General features: G+C 37.9%; 2 protein-coding genes across 6 annotated transcripts in view; one reads left to right on the top strand and one right to left on the bottom strand.

Annotated features, from left to right (window-relative positions):
• The window catches only part of PPHLN1 (periphilin 1), a 42,227-nt gene extending 27,593 nt beyond the window's left edge, over nt 1–14,634 (top strand). For 3 of the 4 annotated variants that reach the window (XM_042468166.1, XM_042468168.1, XM_042468170.1), the window contains 5 exons: nt 820–1,070; nt 2,879–2,961; nt 5,049–5,168; nt 6,393–6,533; nt 13,866–14,634. In XM_042468166.1, the coding sequence (XP_042324100.1) occupies nt 820–1,070; nt 2,879–2,961; nt 5,049–5,168; nt 6,393–6,533; nt 13,866–14,057 (787 nt within the window). In that variant the 3' untranslated portion in view covers nt 14,058–14,634. The remainder of the gene's footprint in view (nt 1–819; nt 1,071–2,878; nt 2,962–5,048; nt 5,169–6,392; nt 6,534–13,865) is intronic. The other variant, XM_042468167.1, reaches the window with a different exon arrangement.
• A 177-nt stretch (nt 14,635–14,811) lies between these two features.
• PRICKLE1 (prickle planar cell polarity protein 1) overlaps nt 14,812–27,839 on the bottom strand; it is an 83,835-nt gene continuing 70,807 nt past the window's right edge. For both annotated transcript variants that reach the window (XM_042468164.1, XM_042468165.1), the window contains 7 exons: nt 26,038–26,223; nt 24,029–24,142; nt 22,122–22,259; nt 21,580–21,783; nt 21,152–21,338; nt 19,478–20,338; nt 14,812–18,927 (listed from right to left, as the gene is read on the bottom strand). In XM_042468164.1, coding sequence (XP_042324098.1) covers nt 18,086–18,927; nt 19,478–20,338; nt 21,152–21,338; nt 21,580–21,783; nt 22,122–22,259; nt 24,029–24,142; nt 26,038–26,157 — 2,466 coding nt within the window. In that variant the 5' untranslated portion in view covers nt 26,158–26,223 and the 3' untranslated portion in view covers nt 14,812–18,085. The remainder of the gene's footprint in view (nt 18,928–19,477; nt 20,339–21,151; nt 21,339–21,579; nt 21,784–22,121; nt 22,260–24,028; nt 24,143–26,037; nt 26,224–27,839) is intronic.

Raw genomic sequence — 27,839 nt, 5'->3', positions numbered from 1 at the left:
CATAGTCATAATCCATCACTGTAACACAAGAAACTGTCAAAATATTCAAAAATTTAAAAGGAAAGATTTACAGCTATGAAGTTGATAATTTCCTATGTGGGGAAATACCCCCCCTGCCTTAAAATTAAAATTAAAAAAAGGTTCTAGGCCCTTGGAGACATAAAGTGGAGCAAAAAAATTAGCAAAGTCCTAAGCAGTGACCTACCAAATGGACAGTACTTATGTCTGAGGCTGTTTATTCAAAGCTTTGTCTTTCTCTCTTGTGTTGTATTCCTTCATTCCATGCACTTAATTTGAATAAACTCCACTAGCCCTATTGAATTGTTATATCCCTGGTTTGTATCATTATATGAATCTGTTGTTGCTTTCCTTGTGTAAAATGTGGCAAGTCTGAAGAGGAGAAACCTTTATTTGTAAATAGACTCATTTTCTGTATGAATGAAAATATCGTAAATGTAGAATTCTTGCTCAGATGGACACTTCATGCAAACAGGAACTTCTCTTCAGAACCGTTGTTTTCCATGTGAGAAATGTCATGATGGAGGGCTACATTCAGTCCTATTTGCATGCTGATTCAAACTGAATAGGTAATAGCTGAGGAAGAGTTTGGATCACTAAATAGTAAAATGTACAGATAGTGCTGCTCAGTCTTCTGATTTAAGCAAGTTTACACTGTGCCCTTGATATTTTTCTTAATGATACATGATGGAACTTAATTTTCTTTAGAGAAGAAAGTTCAGTAGAAGATGTACCTTTGGATTTCTCCAAACTGATATATGCTAATCTAAGCTATTTTTATCATTATTCTAATATTTACAGAGATATCAGAGATGGCATTCGACGGAAACCTGCGTACCCTCACTATGCAAGAGAGCGATCCCCACATAAGAGAGATTCACCTTACTTTAGAGAATCGCCAGTTGGAAGAAGGGATTCTCCTCCTAGCAGATCTGGTTCTAGTGTCAGCAGCAGAAGTTATTCTCCTGAAAGAAGCAAAGCCTATGCATTCCACCAGTCCCAGCATAGCAGAAGTATGTCATCTTTACATAAAAGAAATATTTCCCAGCAAGGTAAATCTGCTCCAGAGGGTTTAGGGACCCTTTGGAACAGTGTGGGAGGGAGAAAAAATAGGTTCTCATCGTTTTCAACTGATGGAAACTTCTACTGGTTGAAGAGTCTGCAGTCAGTGGTGAGATATACCTAACTCTATATTTTTCCTTTAGTGGGAAGCTCACTTCTCATCTAACTGAAGTCCTTTTGCATCCTTCAGTGGTCCATAACATTGCCTTCTCCTTGTCCTTATCTCTTCTGGAAGCGACAACAGGGAGAAACATTGTATTTGGACTTTTGGTACTAAATAAGTGAAACTCGAAATGTGATTTTGAGATTAAAGAGAAGACTCTTTTCGGTGCTGCTTTCTACCTGTGCTCTTTGCTGTAGAGTCTGATTGGTTTTATAAGTCTGTTAGAAATAAATAAAATAAAACTTTAATTTATATCCCGCTTTTTGTTAAAAACAATCAAAGCAGCTTACAATAATTAAAATACATCCATATATATATCCCCCCTTAAAAGACAATTAGACAATATAGAATTTAAAATTACATAACAATTAAAACCAATAAAAGTGTCAGAGTCATAATATATATGTGGTGGTGGGGGGGGGGGCAATCACCACATGGACGAGCAGTTTATTTTGGAAAGCACTGACTGTTACTGATTTTAGGCAACACCACTCCCAAATGTTTTAGATATTGGAATTTTTAGGTAAAATAATTGTGTAAATTTGCAAATGGTAATTACACAATTAGACTTTGGTTCAGATAGATATCTTGGGGTTCTTTCTTGGAGAAGCTGCCTTGCTTTGGCCAAAAAAGGAAACAAACTTCAAAGAGATATTGCCAGTTTACAGAACACAGGGTAGAAACTTGATGCTGAAAATATTGAAGGGAATATTAAGTGGGAATCATATTACTTGTCATATTGTTAAATTGCAATGCCTAGCAGGCATAACTAACATAGACATTGGCAAGGAATGCTGAACTGCAATACAACATATAGAAAGCCCATCATCACCTTTACAGGGAAATGTAGGCACCCATTTAGATCTGTGCGGTCTTTAAGTTTTGGGGATAGTACAAAATAAATTCCCATGTTCCTATAGCTCTCCTACATTTTTCTCAAAGAAGCAAAGATTAATACATACCGGCACAAAGCATTTTCAAACAAAATGTTAGAGCTAGAGGGAACTTAAGAGGGCATCTAATCTCTAAAAATGTTTGCTGAATGGTAAACATCCATTTCCTTATGAAGGAAGCTACCTAAATCTGTCACTTCCAGATTTTAAAAGGGATGCCTCTGGATAAAATGTGTTAGGTGGACTAACCACCTAATTGTGTAACTCATGCATACTCCAGTGTAGTTTATTATCTATTTTTCTATTTTTTTTTCTTTTAACTGTGTTCATAGAAAGCTTCATAACATAGTTTTTTGTGGATTTTTCAGGCTATGTGGCCATGTTCTAGAAGAGTTTCTTCCTGACGTCTCTGAAGATGCCAGCCACAGATGCTGGCAAAACGTCAGGAAGAACGTCTTCTAGAACATGGCCACATAGCCCGAAAAACCCACAAAAAACTATGGATGCTGGCCATGAAAGCCTTTGACTTCACTTCATAACATATTTCTGCAGAAGACAGAATTCATCTTTATTTGTTCTTCCATTGATACAGCAAATTGGATAGTTCTCTAGCATGTACTGTGCAAGTTTGTTTGAAATGTTTGAAAGTTGCTAAAATACTTAAGTACTTCCTTACTTAAATTAATATTTAATTTAACATCCTGTGGGATTACAAAAACATTTTATGCCTTTGTCTATTTAGATAAAGAGAGAGCCCCATCTCAGTCTTTGAAGACCTCAAGAGATGTATCCCCCACAGGAACTGCAGCAGTGACACCTTCAAAGGTAGGTTTAGAAAACAGTGTAGAAAATAGTAATTTTGATGCAATAAATCTAGCTTCCATTCTTCCTTATTGAATTTACACAAATATTTGTTCTTTACGTCACATACCTATTCATCTGTAATGTGGATTCTGAAAAATTAAGCTTGTTTGCATTGTCTTGAAGATATCCTGGACCTTCAGTATGGTTTAAAATGCTATTATACACATCTTCTTAAATGATACTAAAATTATACATTTCAAAGCGATAGAGGAGGAAACATCCTGATGTGGGTTGCTCCTCCTCATCTCTCTAGCAGATAGGAAGTAGAGTTTGAGTGAGCTACTAGCAGGAGGAAAAGTTTCCATAGTCCTCAGTTTAATTCCTGCTACTGCTTCATGTAGGCTGCTCTTGCACTGTTATCTTTAATCTTATACAGTACGCCCTTGGCTTATGCGGGGGATCTATTCTGGACCCCCCCGCATAAGCCAAAACGCTCGTATGCTTGAGCCCCATTCACTTGAATGAGGCTCGTGCATGTGGCGGAGGCACGGTGGTGCACGTGTGCCACAGGCACATGCCCCATTCATTTGAATGGGATGCACCGCCCCTTGCACCCCGCGTGCTCCTGTGCGGCTCTCTGCAGGTTTGAGCATATGCTCAAACCTCTGTATAGTGTGCCCGCATATCACGTGGGTGCACTGTACTAAAACACTTTATTCTGCTTCTTTCTCTTTATTCTATTTATTCTGTTTCTGCTTTTCACTATGGCTCTCTCTCTCTCTCTCTCTCTCTCTCTCTCTCTCTCTCTCTCTCTCTGTGTGTGTGTGTGTGTGTGTGTGTGTGTAAACTCTTATATTCTTTATTTTTATATCTAGCATTTCTGAGGGACTAGATCTCAGTGCTAGAATGGCAGAAAGCAGTTCCCTTGAAGACAGCCCCTTAAAGTATTGGATATGTTTGTCTCTTGCCAGCCTTCATCAGTGGGAAATACAGTGTCCACATCAACATTGTAATGGTGAATCAGAGCCTGTATTTCACTGTGCCTCATTGTCTGGGACTCACTGTTGGGAGCAGTTGTCATTCATTCCACTTGTAGTGTTGCCACTTCGGCTGCCCTGATATATAAATATTTGGTGACCTTGGGCAGGTCACACTCTTTCAGCCGCAATGAGGCTGAGAAGGCAATGGCACCCCCGTCTGATAAAACTTGTCAAGTAAACCCTATGATAGGCTCCCTTTAGGGTTTCCATAAGTCAGAAACATAGGCATCCATCCACTTTTGTGTGCCACTATGGATTGGATGCCTTTAATCCTTTTGGTAGATGAGTGTTACAAATAGTTCCAAATTAAATAATATACATCAGTTCATCCATGCTTAGAGGAGGAGCTATGGTATTTCCCACATCAGGATGTTTTCCCCTCCATCACTGGAAAAAAGAACATTGGTCTTACCTGTGAGATGTTTCTTTTCATCCAGCCCAACCTGAACTAAGGAACAGAAAATTCCTCACAGAAGAAGTGGATGCCTGTGAGCAGGTTGATAGTGTTACTGTTAGGCACCTGTTGTGTCCTCTTTCTCTATGTTCTCATTACTTACCTGTTATATATTAGAAAAGTATGTTAGAGGAGTTGGGTATTTGGGTGTTACATGAACTAAAGGATATGGAGGGTTGCTCTCCCTACTGGTAAGTAACTCCCTTGAAGTCTATTTCCTGCCTGCTGGAGTGATGAGGAGGAGCAATCCACACCAGGATGTTCCTGCCTCCATTGCTAAAAAGAAATATCTCACAAGTAATGCCAATGTTGCTTTTCCTAGTGAACAAAGTACTTTTATCTGAAGTAACAGTAAAGAAACTTATCACTGTGTATTCTGATATACAATGGCCATCGTATCTGTTTAGGTTTCCTGTTTCTGTAATCTTAAAATTTTATAATTGTCTTGATTATGCTTAAGATAATTTTTGTAACACAGAGTTTCACTAACGTGCTTTTTAATGGTTCATGAATTCTTTTAGTGTTCTTCCTGAAACTTCCATTAATCTTCTAAATGTTTTTTTATACACCTTTACATTAATAGCCAAAGTTCTGGGTTTCTTTTTTCTTACCAGCCCTTGGACAAAAGTAGCAGGCTATCAGAAAATGAGCTTGCGGAGGCTGCAAGCAGGTGGGCTTCTGAGAAAACTGAGAAAACAGAAACCAGCAGCGTACCTGAAATTTCAGAATATGAAGTAAGTGAGAAGAAAACACGTATAGGTATTTGTACAAAACCATCTAATCTTCCCATGTCCTTTTAAATTAGTGACTAGGAAAACCTCACACCTGTGTAATAGTAGAGGTCTGTTATGCTTTGTATTTTGGCTGAAGATGACTGTGTTGTTAACCAATCTTATTTGATGGTTTATACACACATTTGATGGTTCAGAATTTTGCAGGTACCTCTTTAAAGCAACACTGCAAACACATACAATATTTTCGTTTGTGCTTTTCTCTGGCTTTTTGTGGCTTTTTTTGTGCCACAGACCTGCCGGGTTGGGGGTATGGTGTGCGGTTGCCGCATCCCCAACCCAGTGATTCCAGGGTTGGCACAAAGCCACCTCTTATGAGAAATCTGTCCAGCCCCGTAGTCAGATTTAGAAATGCCTTATGAAGTATTTTTTGAATAGTGGATAAGCCAGTTGAATTCAGGGTTACATAGCTACAGATAATTTGAGCGGCATACAGTACCTGATGCAGTACAGCACACTCAGTATCTTGGTAACATATACTATCTTATTCTTTACCTAAGGTTTGAGGGAAGTACCTCTGTTTTTCAGCAGAAGCTAATTGGCTGGCCTTCAATCAAAACTACCTGCCCTCCATCTTTGAGCTGGGCTATGGTCCTAATTTGCTGGCCTTTGTATGGATTAGATACCCAGCCATTCAGCCACCTTTCTTGGGCCAGGTTTCAGAGTAGCTTTTAAAATTTCTGTAAGTGCTACCCATATGTTTGATCAGGTAAGCATGCAGACCTGTATCATGGGGATAGCATGATGCACCAGGAAATACTGATTATAGAGGCTGCACTTGTACCTTTACAGGAACTAAGGCAAAAAGAAGTGTGGTTACACTACAGCAAACATTTTGCCTTGAGTGATGGTACAGTTGCATATGCTTATTTTACTGTAGCAACAAAATCCCATTGCTGCCTGCCGTGCAGTGGTGTGCGTGGCGTGTTCGGCCGCCATGCCCCCACTCTGCCCTCACGCTGGCATTTCTTACCAGTCTTTTGAGGACCTTCATCACCTTTATTTGTCCTTCCAGTGATGTAGCAATTTGGGCATTTATTTTGCAGCATGTACTATGGAAGTTTGTTTGAAATGTGTGAAAGCCGCTAGAATAACCACTCATTAAGAAAATAGTATCTTTTTATATATCTATTTTAGCCATACATTGCCACTATATCTTTTTTAAAGGCAGCAGCTTCGGAACCATTGTATGCGGAACACCATGAGGAACCCGCTGCTAATGTAGCAGACAATAATGAATTGTTTGAAGACAGCCAGCATGTTAGTCGTGCAAAGGCAATTACAGCAAAGACGAAGGAGATAGAGCAAGTAAGTCTCACTTTTGTTGTTTACTCCTCTGTAAATATTTTTAAATTGTGTTTAAAATAGAATATAAGAAAATTCAATACAGCATTTTTTTTTTAAAAAAAACCTAAAGTTGCAACACTTAACAGTTTATCTGCCTCTTAATTTTATAATCTGGAATGAACTGCCGGAGGAGATCCGCCATATAACATCTTTGGAGGCCTTTAAGAAGGCAATAAAAACGGATCTCTTCCAGCAGGCATTCCCAAATTGACCTCCTTGGAATGTTCACTGTCCAGTTGGAAACTGTCGTTTTTAATGGTATTTTAAGGTGGGAGGGAGATAGGGAATTGGATTTTATATGTTTTCCTATGTTTTTACTTGTGGTTTATTGTGTTTTATTTTTATTGTTCTTATGTTTGTTGTTACCCAACTCGATCCAAAACAGGGAGAGACAGGATGATGATGATGATGATGATGATGATTATATCCAGTTGGTATAAAAACAATGGGTTCAGAAGACTTAAAGTGATATAATGCTAATTATTGGGTTGCTCCTGTGAATAGAATCGTCTTTGCATGCTGTTCCATTAATGCATATAGGAGCCATGTGGGGAGCACTCAAATTAGAAAGAGAGAGAGAGAGAGAGAGAGAGAGAACTTGTCAAATGAATATGAAATCTACTCTGAGAACAGTACTGTTGGGTATGCTTTTTCTCTTAGTGTAAGCCAGACTCCTTAGTTCTTGTTGAGAAGTGTAGGCTGTGATGTTAAGGTGGCATTTTCACAGCAGCTATGCATTCTTGTTTTCTCAGTACCATATTCCATGGTGCATTCGCTATTATAATGTCTTTCCTATGGATAATATCAGGTGTTTCTTTAAATTGGTTATTTACCAATATTTATGAATCCATTACATTAAAAAAGTGATATACAAGCAATGCAGAATAACATGTGAGCAATGTAGATTGCAACTGGCCAATTTGGCTAGGGGATTCTGGGAGCTGTGCAAAATGTAATAGTGACAATAGCATGACAGCAAGGGAGAACATAAAACCATCACCACCAGTAACAACATCTGTTTGTTGGATCACACAGTGTCTTAAATGTTGTAGTATATATAGAACTTTGTGGGTGAAGACAGTAAGATACATTTCTTCTACGGTCTGTTGCAGCTTTCCTTAACTTTCTACTTTTTAGATCTTTTGGATTACAACTGATACCATTCTCACCATTGGTCATGTTGACTTGGGTTTGTGGGAGTTTTAATCCAAAATATCTGAACAGTACAAGATTGGCAAAGGCTGGTCTCTTGCATTTAGTGAATCATGTGACATCTCTTAAATCAACTAGCTTTGTACCTATTCTCAGGACCTGTTACTAGCATGGTAGCATTTCATGTGCAAGTGGAGAGTGATTCTTGCAGCATAGCAAGCTAATTAGAGCTTAAAAGTAAGTGCAGATTATAAGCAGCTGCTTTTACACTGTTACAGAACAAACAAGTGTGGAGCTAGATGAGGTGTTTAGTTCTTCCTGTGAAGCTGTAGTAACAGCTGCTTAGAAGCCACATCTATTTTTACACTACACAGAATATTATTATTCTGAGATCCATTTTTCATTTATAGGGAATACTTGCATCATAGAGACTGAAAGCTACACACATTGTGTGTATATAGATGCATTCAAGTCACCTATGAACTGGCAGTGGCACCATGGATCTCATAGAATTTTCTTAGGCAAGAAATATTCAGAGGTGATTTTTGTTAGTTTTTTCCTCTGAAAAATACAGCACCTGATAGTCATTGGTGGTCTCCCATTCAAATACAAACCCGGGATGACCCTGCTTAGCTTCCAACGTGAGATGGGATTGGGTGCCTTGAAGATCTTTAGGCCTGTAAATGTATTGCTTATTTTTAAACTACTTCAACGGATTAGTCTCAGATGGGAAGAATTAGGAAATAGGGAAGTTAATTAAAACATCACCCATTGCTAAGTGTGTGTGGCTGTGGGCTTTTTTAAAAATCTTCTCCCTTTTAATTTTAGCTTCATATTTGACCTGGCCTACCATCTTGACTAGAGCAGATGTGTAAAATGGTATGACAGGGGAAAATGCAGTGTGTTAAAAGTTATGGCACAGTGGGCCATTACAATTTTCTGAGGTTTGGATCTGGGATACACACACAGCATGGATTCCAAAATACCCAGATGCTCAAGTCTCATGTTCTACAGTGGAATAGTAAAATGGTCTCTTCCATAAATGGGCAAAATCAAAGTTTGTGTTTTGGAACCTATACTGTATATACTTGTGTACAAATCGACCTCATGTATAAGTCGAGGGAAGGTTTCAGGGTCAAAATCCTGGGTTTTGCCATGACCTGTGGGTAAGTTGAGGGTAAAATTTAGGAGGCTATAAGGAAGGATAGAAAGGAGGAAATACCACTTCCATCCCTCCGTCTCCTTCTCTGGACCTCTTCCAACTGATTCCCAGATGCTGGAGGAGAGGTTTTAACATCGGATTGAGAAAGGAAGCAATAGGATTTAAATGGAGAGTTGTTTCCTTAGGAAGCAAGGTCTTGGAAAATGTACTGGAGAGATGGTTTTAAATGGAGAGGGTTTTTTGATAGGAAGCAACGTTTTGCAAAAGGGACCAGAGAGAAAAGCAAGTGGATTTAAATGGAGAGTTTTTTTCCAGGGGAAACCAGGGCTTGCAAAATGAACACGAGAGAAACAAGTGGGTTTAATGGGAGTTTTTCTGAGAGGAAGCAAAGGCTTGCACAACGGAGCAGAAGAGACACAAGTGCTTTTAAATGGGGATTTTTTCCATTGGAAGGAAGCAAAGACTTGCAAAACGACTGGAGGGGGAAAGAATTGGTCATTAGGCTTGCTTGCTTTGGACCGTTCTAAGCACTACTGATGTAGTGACCCTTATATAAGTCTCCCCAAAATTGGGGGGCAATTTTGAGGCTTAAATTTCTCGACGTATAGTCGAATATATATGGTATATATTTTAATATTTTCAAGCTGTGGATGGTGGGATCCATGGATAAAGAATCTGTGGATAGGGAGGGCTGACTGTAATTCCATATTCTGCTTGAGTAGAAACAGGCCTTATTAATTATTGTGTAGGAATGAATGCATGTTTTCAACAGAAATTGCATTCCATTGCTACTAAAATACGGCTGTGTTGTTCCAATGCCAGCGCAATGAACTCCACCCTCGCTTAACCTATGTCCTCTTTAGAAGAAGTCTTTATTAAAATATCTTCCTGTGTGGGCCTATAAACATAAAACTAGAATTATTAATGCATTTCTAGCTAGCAAATCAATGCTAAGCAAACCATTTTTGTAGTAAAAACAACACCCTTCCTGTATCTGACAGAGAAACAAGTTTACTATGGAACTTTTTTATTTTATTTTTAGGAAACAGCTTTCAGTTAGCTTTTTGCTTCCATAATAAATCACTGAAGGGTGGGTCCTTCCTGAAGTGAAAAGTTATTTACTTCCCAGTTGCATTGGGGGATATTCTCAGTGATAAAGTTTAAAGTTTTGATAATAAGTTAACGTTTTAAGGACTATATTGGGGTGTAATGTTACTCTTGAAGTAATCCTCTAGAACTTAGGTAAGGAGTTTCATGAAGATGAAATAAAAAATAAGAAACTATATAAAGGTCTCTTGCTATTGCAGTTCTAAATGTCTTGAGTGTTGTCTTTTTCTACTCTACTTTTAACTAGATGAGGTAGAGTTATGAGAATCCAGTGGCCCATACCTTGAGGTTGTAGGTCACATTTTTCTTTCTGAGTGTATCAGAAATGTGAAAAGGAAGCATATTATCCCACTTCAGTCACATTTTGTAAATAAGCAAGTTCAAAAACAACTCTCAGGAGGCAGAAGTGAAACTGTAAAGCCGTCAGTGCAACAAACACTTCAATGAAATCCCAGTGCAGCCTGAATTTCCAATCGGTGACTTTGAGTTAGTTACTGTGTTGATCTCATTTCCACAGCTGTAATGGTACACTATTAATGGTCACAATCCTTCGTTCAGATTTGAAATCTTTAATAACATATAGCAGTTTATTTTGTATGGGCTAGGACTGCATTCTATTATGTCCAAATAGTACTATTTACATAACCTTATTGTCCTGTGGCTTTACTCACTCTGATTTCTCTCCCTTGTTCTCTTTCTCTTTTAAATGGGATGGAAATAACAACATTTGCTATATTCTGGTTTTGAGTACATGAATTCTCTACAACTCTTCCAGACATAAGGAATTATAGTGGACCCTTGTTATACGCTGGGGTTTGATTCCAATACCCCCATGTATAACAAAATCCGTGTATGCTCAAGTCCCAATAAATATAATAACATAGCAAAATGGTGTCCCTTATAAAAAATGAAAAATCAAGGTTTGATATTTGAAATTTATACCTTTTTTTGAGCATTTTCAAACCGAGTATGCTTGAATCCGTGTATAAAAAATCCGTGTATAAGAAGGGCTGACTGTATGTTTAAAGCAGTACTGCAAATGTTCATAGATTTTCTATTCCCCCCCCCCCCAAACCTTTGTGGTGTGAGGTGACAGTATCAAGTGTAACCTTATCCATGTTTACTTGGAAATTTATTCATTGAGCTTTATTGTTATCTAGTAAATGTGTTCAGGACTGCAGCCTTACTATTCTAATTTCAGGTTTCAGTTTTATTTTCCTGTGAATTTCTGCTTTCAGTTTTGCAAGAAGAAAAAAGCAAACATGGATTTGTACCTATGAAAGTTCAGTAAACAGTTTTTAACACCATTTAAATTGCTCCAGAGGAATTTTCAATATTTATCTTTTTTTTAAAGGAAATTGCCACTTTGTGTCTGTTAGAAATTCTTGACACTTGTCAGTGTGCTCATTAAAAATATCTGAACTATCTGCATTTAGCTCAGTTTTCTTCACTTGGTTTGTTCTGAGCCCTTGTCTTCTGTCTTCAGGACAAAATGGCAGAGGCTGTAAGATGTTGCATGGGCAGACGTGACACTTTAAAGACTAGCTTTTATATTACCTACAACACTGATGTGAAAGCATGTACAACAGCTGTATAGTTTATGAAAGATTCCACCTGCACTTATTTTTAGAAAGCATTTATCCACTCCTGATATATAGAAGACTTACAGGAAGGGAGGGGGGCACTTGTGCATTTTGGCAAACATACATAGAAAGGTTTTTCATGGTACATGTAGTTTGGCAGTATGAAATGGCCTGCTGTAATCCACAAACAGAACAGATTATTTAGATACTGCTGGATTTTCTTCATCCAGACCTTAGTGAGAGAAAAAATACTGATCATACATCTCTATACATGGATCTTTGTTGAAGATGTCGTAATTTATACCTGGTCAGCCATCTAATTAATCCAGAACCAAGCAGTGTTTGAAATTACCAGTAATGTTTTGTTAATAGTAGATAAAGTTTTCATGCTAGGCTTTTTCCGCTAAAGGAAAATAAGGCTATATTTAACATTTGACCAGATGGATGCTATAGTGATAGGACTATAAATCTGGTGTGTACATCTGGTATGTGAAGTAATGTTTATAATGGCCACTGCACTTTCTCATAAGGGTCATTGAGCAGATTGCAAGCTTATAGTCAGCTTTGTTTTAAACCTATTTTTGTGCATTTTGGCCTACATCCAATTGCTGATCCTAAAGAGTAGAGCTGGTGATTTAGTGCTGTTTACGTAAGTGTTTACTTACTATTTACAAGTAGAAGTAATGGGTATCTTCTAGTTCAAACTAGCAATTGAATTCTGGTTTAGGCAATACTTCCTAGAAAAACTGGATGTTTGATCTCCTTTAGATTTTGTGGTAGGTGTCTGGTAATGTGTTATACAGGTTGGAATTCTTCATTGAAAAAGGATTTTGTACCAGACAGACTTGATTCAACCTCTTGGAAGTAGTTTTTGTATTGAGATAAATATCTCAAAGTTGATGAAGGCAAAGGAGAAAATAAGGAGAGTATCAGTCAGTTGCTAGTGACAGAACATGATCAAGGTAAATGTAATGTAATGACAGTTTCCAAATCAATCTCAGTCAGCTAGCTCGATTAATAAGGGACAGTGTGTTGTAGTAGAGTGTTGGCCATGAAACCTGCTGAGTGACCTTGGGCACGTCGCACTCTCTCAGCCTCAGAAGGCAATGGCAAACCACCTCTGAACAAATCTTGCCAAGAAAAACCCATGATTAGTTTGCCTTAGGGTCATTGTAAGTTGGGAATGACTTGGGAGGCAGACAACACAAAAAACTATTCATAAATTTTCTTTCCAATGAAGAAAAACAATTAGAAGTTACTGATAATGGCTCCTTATGCTTTAGTCCTAACAGTCTAAAAAAGAAACCTCTTTCCTGAGCCCCTAAATAAATGTATTGGGCAATTTTGCATCTTAATATCAAAGTTTATCAACAATTTATTTATAAAATAAAATAATGCCAGTATGTGACATAGTCACAGTGGTACCATCCATGCTCAAGAAGACTTACAGGAATCCAATGTTTTTACACATCATTAAGAAGAAAAAAGAATATTCTTAAACAGGACATTGCTAGCTGGGACCTTGAATATGATTTGAGCTGGCTGAACTAGAAAATGGAGACAGGAAATTAAATGGGTTTCTAGCCAGAATTGGAAGTGAAGAGAAATTTGTGGCTGCAGGTATCTGCAGGCAGGCTTCAAACTGCAGCTGACCAGCTCAGAGAGACTAGTTGTGAGTGAAAAAAAAGTAGGGTGTGAATGTGGCTGTTCTTTCCTCCATTTCACCTTTTTTTTTCTCCCACAGATCCAAAGAATAGTGACAACCATTTCAATGGAAATACCTTTTCCTCTTTCATAATGAGAAGCTAGGGCCAGAAGTAAGGACTATGCAGAAAATCCTAAGAATTGAATAGAACCTTGACAGTCATCCGTGTTCCTCCCTCGTGCCCTAAAGGGAGGAGTAAAGGAGGGAATTCCTGCTTTTTGTAACATATAGTATGAAGTATTAAAAAATTAGCCCTGTTAGTGGTCACCACCAGCATTCAAGCTGGTTCTTTTCTCTTATCAGCTGAAGTGGCAGCCTAATATAGTAAGTGTCTCAGTAATACATTCAGAATGTATGTAGATGTGTAACTGAAGCCAAGTCTGCTTTTTCCTGATAGTCACAACTAGTAAAGTATACATTACTGGCAAAATGTACTCCTGGTTACTGACATCTCCGTACAATTGGTACTTGAGAAAGCATAAAGCTCAACTTAGCATATTGCTCTTTACATGATGCAGTTTGAAGTGGAACATTAATCCATATTGCTACATTTTAATTCATTATTTTCTCAAAATCATTTCTAGGTGTACAGACAGGACTGTGAAACCTTTGGTGCTGTAGTGAAGATGCTGATTGAAAAAGACCATTCATTAGAAAAACCCATCCAGTTTTCCTTGAGACAGAATTTGCATGAGATTGGTGAGAGATGTATTGAAGAACTTAAACACTTCATTGCAGAATATGATGCCAGGAGTCAAGAATTTGAAGAACCCTAAAATCATTTCTGAATTGTTCATATGTAAATACTGTATGTTTAATAGATGCTAATGACCTTCTCCCAATGACTGTATGTGCTACAGGAAAAAATCATTCTCTCAATAAATGCAGAATTCTTTAAAATGTGTTCCTAAGACAAGGTCATCATTTCATTATTCACATGGTAGTTATTGAATAGGCAGAATGTGCTTAAAGCAGTGTTATGGCCATTTTTTAATCTCAGTATTTCTACATTCCATTTGAGTTTAGATTGTAAAATAAGTCATATTGGATATTGGTCAGTCATATTGAATATTGGTCAGTATAGTACAAAATAGGTTGCCCCATTTATTGAAACAGGATGCTATCTGAATACAATTGACAATTTTGTAATTTTTATTAATACTGACTTGAAGGCTGTATATACAGTATAATTATATTTATGTATATTTACATATCTGTTGTCTTAGGAAATGTAGCCTTTTTGCATAAACAAATTGTCTGAATACCATCCTTAAATAAACTAGGGTGTTATTTTTATAGTTTAGGGTTTTTTTGTAAATTGAAATGGCCTCTAATTAAATTCCTTCTAAGTCATTCTGAGTTGGGATTTTCTTGAGAAAGATGTTATATAAACAGTATTCAATTTCAGTATGTATTTAATCCTAGAAGCAAAGGAATTGGAGAAAGTATGTACTGTACTGGTCTGGTTGTGGTGTGTTCGTTGTTTGCAGTATTAACAATTTAAAAAAACAAAACAAATGGGTCTATGAAGACAACTACAGTATTTTAAGCAGGTACAAGTGGTATATTTGACATTGTACAAATGATATTGTGTCCATTGGTAATATAATGATACTGACCTATTCTAAATTTTCATTGCAAAATTATGATGTGGCACTTTAAGCGCTCTAGTTTCAGTGTTCTAAGCATATGCATCTCGTGCAAAACAACCATGAGACTTGTTCCTGGAAAAACTGCCATGCTTGTAAGATATGTCCTTGTCACTCACATTTGGGAATCACATTAAATGACAGTGGACTGGTACCTGTGATTTCACTTACCCACCCAACCTAAATGTTCTCTAAATGTCCTAAAAGTCATATAGTTGCTCTGAGGACCTAGAAGTGGCTAGAGGGGTGTTCTCACTAGGAACCTCTAGGTCCTCCAACATAACTCTATGGACAACTTCCACTAGAAGTCATTCGTTTCAGTAGGGTTCAGCCTTATTCACGGCTTAACATTTCCAAAGTAAGTCTGGTAATGTACCCCTGGAAGATATTGGGGTCAGGCAGGATAAGGAATATCATTAAGACTACGAGGAGCTCTGAAAAGATTTATCCCAAATAGATAACTTGAGAAATGATAAAATGGGTTGTATAAGCAGGAGGAACATGATCTTAACTTTACATTCCTGATGAATTTGGCACTGGTGCTACGTAATCTGGAGAGATCTTGGGGTTCTGCTGGCTAGGCTAAACAAAACTGATCAACTTAAGTTTTGTTCTAGACAAGGGACTGGAAACAGATCAGGCCCTATTGTAATGCTTTTACAGAATGAACGGTGCAGCCGCATTTGGCCTGCTATAGAAAGGAGACTTGAAAGCAGCATCCTTCTTTTTTCAATTACCCCACAGACCAGTTTTCTTTTTACAACCTGGGGTCGTATTTCCCTGTGCATAATGTCAGCTTCATTCTTAAGCTGAGGCAGAAGCAAAGTTCCATGGTGGTTCAATCATCTTTAGGTTTCTGCTACTTATATAACTTTCCATATTATGCTGTTGGTGCCAACTCCTCACAAAGGACTTTTTTTTTCAAACTAGATAATGACTATTCAGTACTCTGTTGCATGTAATTCCAAACTGTGTTTTAGTAGATTTGTATGTACCAGGATGTGTGCGTGCACTACCTACACAATTTATTTTCTTGACCCATAAATAATTCCTTTAATATTAAGAACCATAGCTTAAACAGTATTTACATAGCTCCACCATGCGAACAGAGCTTTACTGTCAGAAATTAAACATGTCACTACTATAAATGTATGAACATTTAACAAACCCCTGTCTGACTCAGTCTGATGTTAAACCTTCGAATAAAACTACTCTTTGTATTTTAAACATGTCTTGCAATTCAGGGATATAAAAATAGTCTTAAATTTTAACTTTACAATATGTACATTATTTGCAGTGTTATGAACATAGTTTCAGCTATGAAAAACTACATTATAAATATCAGTTGTTTCTAACTGCTGTTCATATACTACATTTGAGAGTTGGGATAATGTTTCGGACAGTCAGAATTTTACAACAGTAAGCATACTTGCTAACAATACAATTAGCTTCATAAATGGGGGCTTTGGCTTACAACACAGTGAATAGTTGCTTAAGAGCAGTAAACCTGAGTGAAGTCCACTCAGATAAAAATTAAACAGGACAGTCAGTTTGATAGGCTTTTAAACACTTTAGTTATTTTCTGCAGAATGAGAGCATCTTGTTCATCATCAAAGTTGTTTGGCTATATTAGTACAGATAATAGGATAAACAGGGATTCATAGTATAAATGAGATACTGGCTATGTTTGTTCATAATACTAAACCAAATTTGGTGGAGGACTAACCAGCATCCCTCTGAATATTTTTTAAGTCTGGCAAGCACAGAATGTCACAGGTTGTCCACACCTGCATTAGTACTATATCCACACACAGAAAGGTGTCCTAGTCTTTATTTTATTTATTGGATTTATATCCCACATGTCTCCCAAAATGAGATCTTGAGAAGGGGATTGCAGTAGATTTTAGTTTCAAAGTTTGGTTTAAGGTTTTGTGTGGCAATAATGGTTAGCATCCAGTATTGTGGTAACAGATCTGTAACTGATGCCTTTGAATATGCTTTATATTGAGTGCCATTATTGCCACAGTTGTAAATACCTCCCAGCCTACCTTACCAGACAGCAGCCGTATTGAGACATGGAAATCTGTTCAGATGGTAATCAGGGCTTGGGAGGAGGAGGTTTCCAGCCCCTTCCTGCCAGTGAGTGAGGATGTGACAATCAGAAGCAGGATTCATACTGCAATTCTTCACTGCAGCCTTACTCACAGGTGAGAGGAGACTGGAAACATTCTTCTCTGTGTTGTTAGCAGCTGAGCAGACTTCCATCATGCAATGCTGCTGCTAGGCTTGGAGGACTGGGGCAAGAGACATTACCAGTTCCGCATTCTTAGCTAAGTAGGTGATTTAGACAAACCTGTTTACTGATCACAGTTAAAATTCAGCTTTAAATATAAGTTGTTTTGATAGTGAGCAGTTAGTTTTAAATCATGGCTCTCTGTTTGCACCCAATAAACTCTGGTCAGTTTGACGTTTGCTTGTTTTTAACAAGCTTCAGTTTTGTTAAATATTACTCCTGATTTGCATATGACACTTTGAGAGTCAATGAAAATGAAATCAAGTGTCACTGTGGTCCTGCTAACCACACCAAGAAAAAAGAAAAAGAAAGGGGGAGGTGTGCACCAGACTAAGACATCATTTGGTCTCCTTTCAGCTCATACATGTAGCATTAACCCAGGGCTAAGTAGTATGTTGTCCTCCAGAAGTTGCTGAACTGCAGCTCCCATCAGTCCAAGACAGCATAGTAAATGGTTAAAAGTTTATGGGAGGTGCAGTCCAGCATTGCTGTGCTGTATTCTGTTGTACAGCCCATATTCTGAGGTCAACACATTACCCACATCTGTGCTAAATGAATATGAGTTTAACTAGGCAACTGAAGTAGGAAAAGAGGTCTTAACGAAAAATGTTCTTTTTTGTTTCGTAGTGCACATTTCTTTCTCATTTTATTCAATTTATCTTTAATTGCCAGAAGGGCCTTTTAAATGCTACAGCTGTATAGAATCAAACTTCTTATGACCCTCTTAATTCTGCTGATTAACTCCAGGGGCTTGGTAAGAACATGGATCAACTGTCCATGCTATAGGCTTTATTTAAACCATTTATCTACTTAAGATTTGAAAAACAGTGTAGGCACAGAGTCCACCATTACTTCTAAAAACTTAAGAAATTATACAGTTTTTGCCTTTGTGTGCTTTTCTCTTTTTTGATTTTGTTCTCTGTCCAAACTGAGAACTGGGGAGCTCAGCAGTGGGACTAGAAAGCACATCTGTATAGTAGGGGTATCTCACTGATCTGGGCTGTGGAATTGGCTGGCCTAAGAAGTATCCTTCCTCTTCAGAATCAGATGATGATGAAGATGAACACCAAGAGTCTTCCTCCTCACCAAAGAATCCAAAAAACTGATCTCTTTGATTCTCCATTGCATAATTAGAGGCAATATGAGTATATTGACTGTATGAGTTTGGGGTGTATGCCCGAATTGCATGAGGACTTTTATTTTGTATAAACTTGCCATAATCCTGGGGAGAATAAAAATTAAATCTTTCCTTTTGGGAGGGTTTTCTTTCTGCAACCAAATGAAGTGCATTATCAGAACGAGACTTTCTACTCCTCCTGTGACGATGATGGTGCCTCTTTCCATGGTCTTCAAATTGATAAACACGTCTGCGAGTCCTTTCACTCATGGGAGGCTGACGTATGTCAAGATTCTCATAATTTCCATTATCAATGACATCATCTGAAAACTTAACCTGCTGAGGCCTACTCTGTGATTTGGATCTTCTTAATACTGGAACATGCATCGTTTTTTCTTCTGGTAATGTCTCACCTTGACATAATTCAGAGCCCAAACTTTTTAGGGACTCTGTGCTCCTATGAAGCATTGAGGAATTCAGAGTTCCCATGTTGCTCATCTTCTCACAGTCCTCTGCCTCCAGTTCCTGATAAGTTTGTAATGAATACAAAGAAGGTCTTGGCTTGACTTCTGCATCAACAGAAGCACCTAAGAGAGGAGGAGAAAAAACACCCTGTAGTGAAATATGCTTAATACCTCACCACCACCACCTCTCCCAATTCTGTTGCAAAATCATTTATTCATTTTCTCTGTGGAAAGTATAATTGAATGTAATTTCTATATTGGAAAGTCAAATTTTAGTTGCAGAAATAGTTTAAATTTTACCTATACCATATTTTTTCTGTTATTAATCTCTTTAGGTGATACTAATTATAGGGCTTTCACACTTTGAAGTTTCCTCTATCTGGCTCAGCTATAGAAAGAAATGTATATGGGTTACACACTACAATTGCTTTCTTGTTTCACAAGAAATGGCTCTATGCAGTGTTAAACTGACCAGTAAGGAAAAGAAGTTGTATATAAATCCCTCTGAGAAGTCTTCAGCCCATGAATGACGAGGAAACACAGAAAACAAGAAATATAAAAACATCCCTTGTAGGATAAAGGTAGAAGAAAATCTATTACCATTATTAATGTCTGTTACAGTCTAAATCACATAGATTTCTCCAAATAGATTGAGTCTCATTAGTTGTCTTACCTGTGATATTAGATAAAGCAAGGGAATCCATTGAATCCCGAGCACATTGCTCTTGTTGTTTCAGGTTTGACAAACACTCTAGTGAGTCATCATACCATTGCTTTTGGTCATGTTTGTACCTAGTTGCACCATGTTCCATGTCCAACTCTTGGATTTTCCTGCTGCTTCCAGGTCCTGGGTGGCTCCCATATGCAGAATCCCCCAGTCCATCTTGGGATTGTGCCCAGTACATATCTGACTGGTATTTTTTACTTGCTAGGCTTTGACTGTTTTTTTCCAATTCTGATCTTCCCTTAACCATGCTTTCACAGATCCACTGCTCATTTGATCTAATATCTACTTCCACAGGCTGCTGAAAGAGGCCTTTATCACCAAATTTTAGAAGCAGCTGAGTCATGTAGTCTTCATGTTCAGCCCACTCCTCTGGATCATCAGGCATTTCCTCTCCCCTTCCTTTCCAGACATCTTCATCAACAAAACTTCCTCCTTGCCTTGACAAACTTAAATCATCCAGTTTCCGAGAAAGTGTATCATCAGCAGTACTGGAAAGACCAGGGAATTTGTAGTTCAGTGCTGGGGATAAGAGGAGAGACTGCCGGCACTGATCAGCTGACCGGCTGCTTTTCTCCATGCGAACGCTTCTTCTGGAATCTCTTGAGCGAGCAGACTGGAAGGCAGAGTCAGAAGAGTCTGAAGCATGAACATCCTCTCCAAGACTGCAGGATTTGGAACAATAAATCTGCCCTTGCTTGGGAAGGAAAGGGCAGCCGAGTAGGGAAACTTTGCAGTGAGCGCAAGAAAAGCAAGTTTCTGTTGCATGCCAGTGCTGTCCATCATAAGTCATCTGAGCATGATCAACTCCTATTTGGGAAAAAGGGGGCTAATGTTTAAAGGAGTTTGTACATGATTAGAATTTTTTTCTGTCTAGTCTATGTTATCTACAATAGACAAATTTAAAAATAATGACAAACCCATAACTATAGACACTAAATTAAAACCACAGATATAACTTAAATTAAGCACATTTAGGTCCTAACTTGTCAACAAAAAATTTATTGCATGTTAAAGGCTAACAAATTTTCTGTGGCATAAAGTCTTGTGTAGGACTAGTACCTACTGCACTGATGATTGAAATGTGCTCTAGTCTTATAAAAGTATCACAGATTTCAGTAGGCCAATATCCATAGTGGGGCCTAAAGAAAATACAGGGTTGAGCGCACAAGTATAACCCCCCCCCCAGAGAAATCACAGCAGCAGTTGGTGATTATAGTACCCCATCTACTGGGTGTTATGCTAATTTAATAGATCAAGTAATAAAGAAATGAACAGTTCTAATTACAGCACAATGAAGAATTAAATATACTGACAGAATAACTCTGCAAACACGTTATTCCCACTGAAGCCTTATTGACATATGGTGACTTTGAAGTCAGCAGCAGAGTATTTTGAGAGACTGAAATTTTCTCACACCAGTTTTTAAATGCTGGTTTTAAGAAATCAGATACAACCCATTAGGGAATAGGCGCTGCAAGAGGACTGGTTGCCAACGCTGCCACCAACTGGGCAAATACAGCTACAATCCTTGGTCATTGAAGAAGGGGCTCCTTCCAGCACATCAGATCAGAATTTTGATTTGTGGGTTAGTTGGAGATGTAAACGTGTTGGGATACTCACCTATGTGTTCCCCACAAGTCTCACAATATTCCGCATAAAGGGACTCAAAGCATCCACAGCAGAATGGCCGTCCATCCTTCATTATGTATCTTTGCCCTCCAAGTATGGTTTCGCACTCAAGGCAACAGAAATGTTTCATGTGCCAATGGCGACCTTCTGCTTCGGTGCACTCATCAGCAAAAATAATCTAGGGGGAACAAATAGTTTAGACAAAGGTTTAGAGATGCACAGTGCCCTGGCTACTATGTGAAATCTATCAATATTTTTTCAAGCTACATTTCTTCGATATACTAATGGAGAAGTTAATATGTAGAGATCACAAGAATGTTATTTTTCAAATGCCTATCAAAAATGAGTCACTTAATTGAACAAGAAGTACAAAGTTCATCACCACTTTTGCCTTATATATTGTGTGAATGCAAGATTACCTCATCACATGCAGAACAGCGTGGCTTGAGTAGCTCAGCATGGTGTCTACCACAATGGATTTTCCCATCTTGGTAGAAATAGATTAAGTCAACAAGAAGTTCGTTGCATGTAAAGCACACAAAACAGGATGGATGCCAGCAAATCCCAGGCCCAGCTCTTGAAGCAAATACTGCAACTTCACCTCCACTTATCTTTGTACCACACTACAAATAAAAACAGGATAGTTCAAAGATTGTTTTCCATTGTTCCATTTGACTTTCAGGTGTGCTTCAGGCATCATTTATTTATTTATTTGCTTGCTCTTTACGAAACTGTAACACAGGCCAAAGGAAATGATTTGACCACATAGCAGTCTAACACAGGTGAGCCTTGTAAATTTTAAGTAATCCTATTACACCCCCCCTCCAAAAAAACTGAGCTGCTATTTGTTTCTTCTTACAAAGTTTTTGATACAGTTGAATTCAAACAGATGGAACAATAAATTATCCCAGTTCCAGTTTGGGGAGGTGAGACATAAATCTAAATAAAATAAAAATATTACCTGTTCACAAAGAGCATGTGTTACTGATCTAGGAAGTAATTTGACTGTGCCTCGTCCCAGTGCTTCCTTCTTTCTTTGTGAACTAAATATCTGAAGCTCCTTCTTCTCTTCCTCACTTAAAGATTGGCAATATCTCACCTTCAAGAAAACAAAGGTCAGATTATTTCTGAAAGTAAAATGCATATTTCTCTTTAAAATGGAAAAAGCTCTTCTACTTAATACTAAAAGCCTGTGTTTATGGCTGTTTTAATGATGCACAGAGTGTTCTCCTATTCTTTCCATTACTACTATATTGCTTTATTTTTGCCAATGAACTGCTTCAGTAACATGAAACAAACATCAGTGGCCGTGTGTACAGCTGTGTTCTGACTCCACATATTGCTTTTGGTGAATGTGGCCAATGACAATTTATGGGTCAATACAATATAGAAGAATTCTGTCTTACTTTGAAACAGATGGAACAGCAGAGTATAGGAAATCTTACAATTTAAAGCATTGCTAGATAATCTGCACTGAGACAACTTTTCTAATTTTAAAGTAATGTTCTCCTGCTCTACATGAATGTAGTGCCCACCAAATGTGTTAAGTTACAACTTTCATCATTTCCAGTCAACAAACATTTTTGGTCAAAACTGCAAACTTTTGACATGTTTTGATGGAAAACCTCTTGATCTGTTTTAGGCTGGTTTGTGGCCTTTTCCCAAACTGCAAGTAACTTTCAAACCCTTCCTGATTTAGAAAATGATCTCTCCCAGGCTTACACAGACCAGCGGACCTCTTCAATACATGGCAGAATAGTGTGTCACACCTCTAGTAGACAAAGTGGAGCCTTTTCAGCAACTGTTTTTAATAGGGGGTGCAGAAGTCTCTCAGACCATGTAAGGCTCCTGGACTATTCTATTGTTGTTGTTATTCACTTCTTTTCTACTTATGGTGACCATAAGGTGAATCTATCACAGGGTTCTCTTGGCAAGATTTGTTCAGAGGAGGTGTGCCATTGCTTTCCTCTGAGGCTGTGAGTGTGTGACTTGCCCAAGGTCATCCAGTGGGTTTCATACAAGCTTCCAAATAATCTTCAAAGACAACCCCTACATACAGTATGTTACAGTAATCTAATCATGTTAGTCAGCCCTTGGATAACTGTGACCAGGCAAAACAGTTCTCCTAAATGTAAAGTGCGTGTAAACTATGCTGTTTACAAACTGGGTGCATATCTTTCTGCAAGTGAATTTATGACAACCCCTTGTATTTCCAATGATTTTTATTAGGTAAAGAATACTTAGAGCTGGTTTACCACTGTCTCCCTCTGAAATACAGTCTACAGCAGTGTTTTCCACACTCTGCTCCTCCAGATGTTTTGGACTTCAGTTCTCAGAATTCTTTTTTATTGACCAAACTGGCTTGGGCTTCTGGAAGTTGAAGCCCAAACCACCTGGAGGACCAAAGTCTGGGAAACCCTGGTCTACAGTCATGGTTCTCCTACTGTGGCCCTGCACATATTTTCAACTTCAAGTCCTGGAAGTTCCAGCCAGCCTGGCCAATCCTCAAGAATTCTAGGAGGTAAACTCCAAAGCATCTGGAGGGTTACTGGCCTACAGCACTTGGTATTCTTTGGCAGATCCCATCCAGGTACTCATTAGGCCTGATTCTTCTTAGTTTCCAAGATCAGATAGGTTCTGATGCCTTCAGGATATTTAGGTGTAAAGGTTTACAGTTTATTGCCATAATTTTAGAAATAGGAAGACTCAAAGCAGCTAGGGCCTGCCTCATTCAGTATTTTGTTTTTAAAGTAGCCAACACATGCTAAACAGAATGTAAGTGTAATAGCAACCTCTCATTTAATTGCATCCAAAAGTCTGTTCTTATGGTAAAGCTCAGTAGGGTATGAAATATTTATCCATATCTACCTCATTATCATGGGGTGGTAGCTGATAAAGAAGCTGTTTAATTCGGTGTTTCTCTCCTGGACTGTTAACATAAGGAATCTTCTCCTCTGACAGACAAGCAAAGTACAGCTGTACCTAAATTGGAGAACAGAAATACACATAGTCACTCCTTTGTAAAAATCCTCATCTGCTACTTTATCTTGGGTTTTGTTTACAAGGCACACTAGATTTTCTGCTTTGTACTTTCAGCACCGTACCTCCTGCAAAGACCAGATGAGCAAACTCAGCAAAACTAGTTTGCCTCAGATAGCTAGCACCCAGCTGTTGAATTGCTGCTCTGGAATGCAATTTCCAGTAACAATTAGGGTGCCATAAATTATGTACATCTAGTTTCCGCCTCCTTCAGGGATATTCAGTAGGCCTGTTTAAGTTCCATGTTTTCTTTCTCTGTATTTTAGCACACAATCCGTGAGGCTCTCCACAAAACAACTCTAACAGGCAGCCTGACTTTCTCCCAGAATTGAATAGACTAAAGCAGCAAACCTTTCTGGAAACCTGTGCTGATTTAAATTGATTTTTCCCCCATCTCAACTTTGGTAGAAACATTTGGATTGTTGGATAAAGCTGTATTTCCTATCTGATATGAATGGGAAGTCATTCAGAATTTGCCTATTCTGTCCCATGCAGCACACAAAAAGAAAATTGTGTTACAGCTTGGAACTTGCTTCTAGGACATCTACAGGTTATTCTTGTTGTTGTTTAAACTAGGATTACAGAACAGGAGAATTATTTCTGAACAAACTAACAAAATCCCAGTATAAAATCAGCTTCTTTATTACCATCAAGAGGATTCTGTTTCCAGATTGCTTAAAGGGCCACAATAAATTACTGGCAAAAATGCAGCTTAAATAGACAATAGATACTCTGCAGTTGCGAGTCTAATGTACTTAAATTACATCAATTTGATTCAGTGGTCATAGCAAGTAGAATAATTCAGAATTCTGCTTTATTGTGAATAAGCAAATATGCTGGTACACAGCCAAGAACAAAAAGTGGTATATGGTTCTAGTTTAAGAGCGCAACAAGCCAGTGATCTCATTTCAGATATAACAGAAGCTTCCTGGTTTGTTTAGCTGCTCCTTTTGGCAGGAGAAGCCAAGGAGAATCAAGGAGCATGCACCAGTACACTTGCTCATTCATAAAGAATTCTTACTGCAACATGAGAACTAGGCCACTGGCTTGAAAACAGCAGTAGCCTTATAGAATGGTTTAAAAATAAAAAATAGAAGTCATTCACAAGATGCCACAGCTAAATCACATAACAAGCATTCATTCCTGCTTGTGATCAGCTTTGCAGACTAAATTAGCATAACAATCTTAAATCATATCAACTAGTAGATACAGAAATAGGCATTCCTACAGCAACGTAGGCTGAGATGCTATGCTTACTATTGTAACTAAAGACGGCCATATTAGTTTAATTAGATGTTCAATGTCTCATAAGTCTGGAATGGATTATACATATTTCCCTAAATGGAGAAAATTATCTTCATTATTTTGCTCTTTGGTTCAACATGTACAGGCACCAAAGAAGAGCTAAGGGTCAACGTTGTGAATTCCTGATGGAAGAAAAATATTAAAACAAGGCTGCAAAGGAACATAATTACTTGTTTTTGAAAAGCTTGAAAGATACGGGCTGGAATCCCCTTGGGGCATTACACCAACATAATTATTGGTTAAGTCAGTAGTTGTGCAGTAGAAATACTTGTGTAAGCAGGTATGCAATATCCCCTTATGCAAACCATTTCCCCATTCAACCATAGCAGAATAGCAGATAAGAATAGCAGTACTCCCACCCTTACCTCACAACCAGTATAGTCAGTGGAATATCCCCAAAACATCCTCTACAACAGCAGGGCTGCTACTAACTACATTATCCCCTACCAACACCATCACCAATTGCATAAGTACATTGTCAAACTTAATGTTCCATTGGCATATAAACAGGATCTCAATCATCCATCTCTCACCTGTTCCGGTCTAAGACCTGGAGGGACCCATGCATATTCTTCTAAAGCACATCCAGAGTCATCGTCTGATGCTGAGCTTCTTTGAAAGCTAAATGTAAGGTTGCCAACTTTAGGCTCCATTTCCAAAAGACACAAGTCAGTGTGGGACTGTCAGGTTATTCAGTTCCAGTTCATCAATTAAGAACTCTAGACAGAGAGATTAAAAAGTCAGATTTGCAATTAAAAAAACCGTATTGCCATTTCCAAAAAAATAAATATATCATTCTTTCTCAGGTGAATTATTTACATTATGTTACATTATAACAATCCAAAAAGGTTTTACTTCCCATTTATAGTTACTTTACAGCCCAAACACACAGCCTAGATAAGCAACAATGAAAAAGACCTACATTCTAAGCAACAGTGCCTTTTCTTTTCTTTTCTTTTCTTTTCTTTTCTTTTCTTTTCTTTAGGCTCTTAGATTTTGTTTGAACGTGGTTTAAGATCCTAGTTAGTAAAGCAACTATTAAATTAGTTCGTATTTTAGATATGAGAAATTATCATGAAGGATAGGGTGGTCTCTATCCTTTCTAACCAATTGAGACATACACATCTGAACTGGGTACTGCCTCATTAAAAAAAAAATGCTATAAACAGTGGCAGGAATTGGCATACTAATATTGTGAAATCACTACTGCAGTCCTATCCTTACTTTTTATCCTTACTTTTTATAAACTATCATTTGTTTTATATTCTCCAATCTGCCTGTATATGAACCTATGGTATAAAACTAAGTTATGTTTTAAATTGGAATTTTGTAATTGTGCGGGCCAAATGGCTGTAATAAAGTTATTATTATTACTACTGACTTCAGATTTAAATATTTCACAATAATTCTGCTTCAAAATGGAAATATACAAAGGCAAATCCAAGGCCATAGGGAAAGATGTGGCTCATGGTACACAAGCAGCCCTCAGATCCTCACTTTCAAAACTCACAAAACCCAGTGCCCCAAAGTCCACTGAATCCCCATTTTTTCTCTGATATACCCCAGGCCCCCAAAATAAACTAAAAATGTGCAAAACACCCTCCGAACTCCCAAAAGATATCCTTTGCAATCAACAGAAAGAAGTATGTGGAGTGCATGGGGGAGCAGACATGGCCCCTGGGGGGTGGAACAGCCTATAGCCCCTGTGTGGTGTCTAGTTTGATGTAGAAGGAGTGGTGTGTCATGAACCACTGGTCACTGAACAGTAAAATAGCATTTTCTCTTTTACTTCCCAAATCACAATGGTCCGTTTAAAGATAAATTTTACTTCTCTAAAGATAAACCCTTAAACTTTCCTTAAGCATAAGACTGAATTGCTTCATGAAGCTTCTTAATAAAAAGATTCTTAAAATACTGGACAGGACACTATTACAAAAGCTGTGATACTGTGCTACATATACCTATTTCCTTGAAGTTCATAAGCATGGTGAAGTATGAAAAAGCATATATAATATAATATAATATAATATAATATAATATAATTTATTTAATTATTTTGTATGCCACCTTTCTCCCAGAATGGGACCCAAGGAAGCTCTCAGAGAATCAAGTTAAAAATCTTCACAATAAAATCTAAAAACCTTTAAAATCACCAAATAAAACAATATAAAATTATTTAAAAGACATGCAAAGGTTTAAAAGATAAATAAAACATCCCAATAAGAAGCTACCCTGTTTACACATTAAAAGCTTGCTTAAACAAAAACCTCTTTGCCTGCCAGCTAAAGGAAAGCCAGGAGAAAGCCAGCGGCCAGGCCAGCCTTCCATGGAAAGG

The sequence above is a fragment of the Sceloporus undulatus genome, chromosome 5 (genome assembly GCF_019175285.1).
Source record: "Sceloporus undulatus isolate JIND9_A2432 ecotype Alabama chromosome 5, SceUnd_v1.1, whole genome shotgun sequence".
Lineage (NCBI taxonomy): Eukaryota > Metazoa > Chordata > Lepidosauria > Squamata > Phrynosomatidae > Sceloporus > Sceloporus undulatus.
The sequence above is the reverse complement of the archived record's forward strand: the minus strand, read 5'-3'. Positions and strand labels throughout refer to the sequence as shown.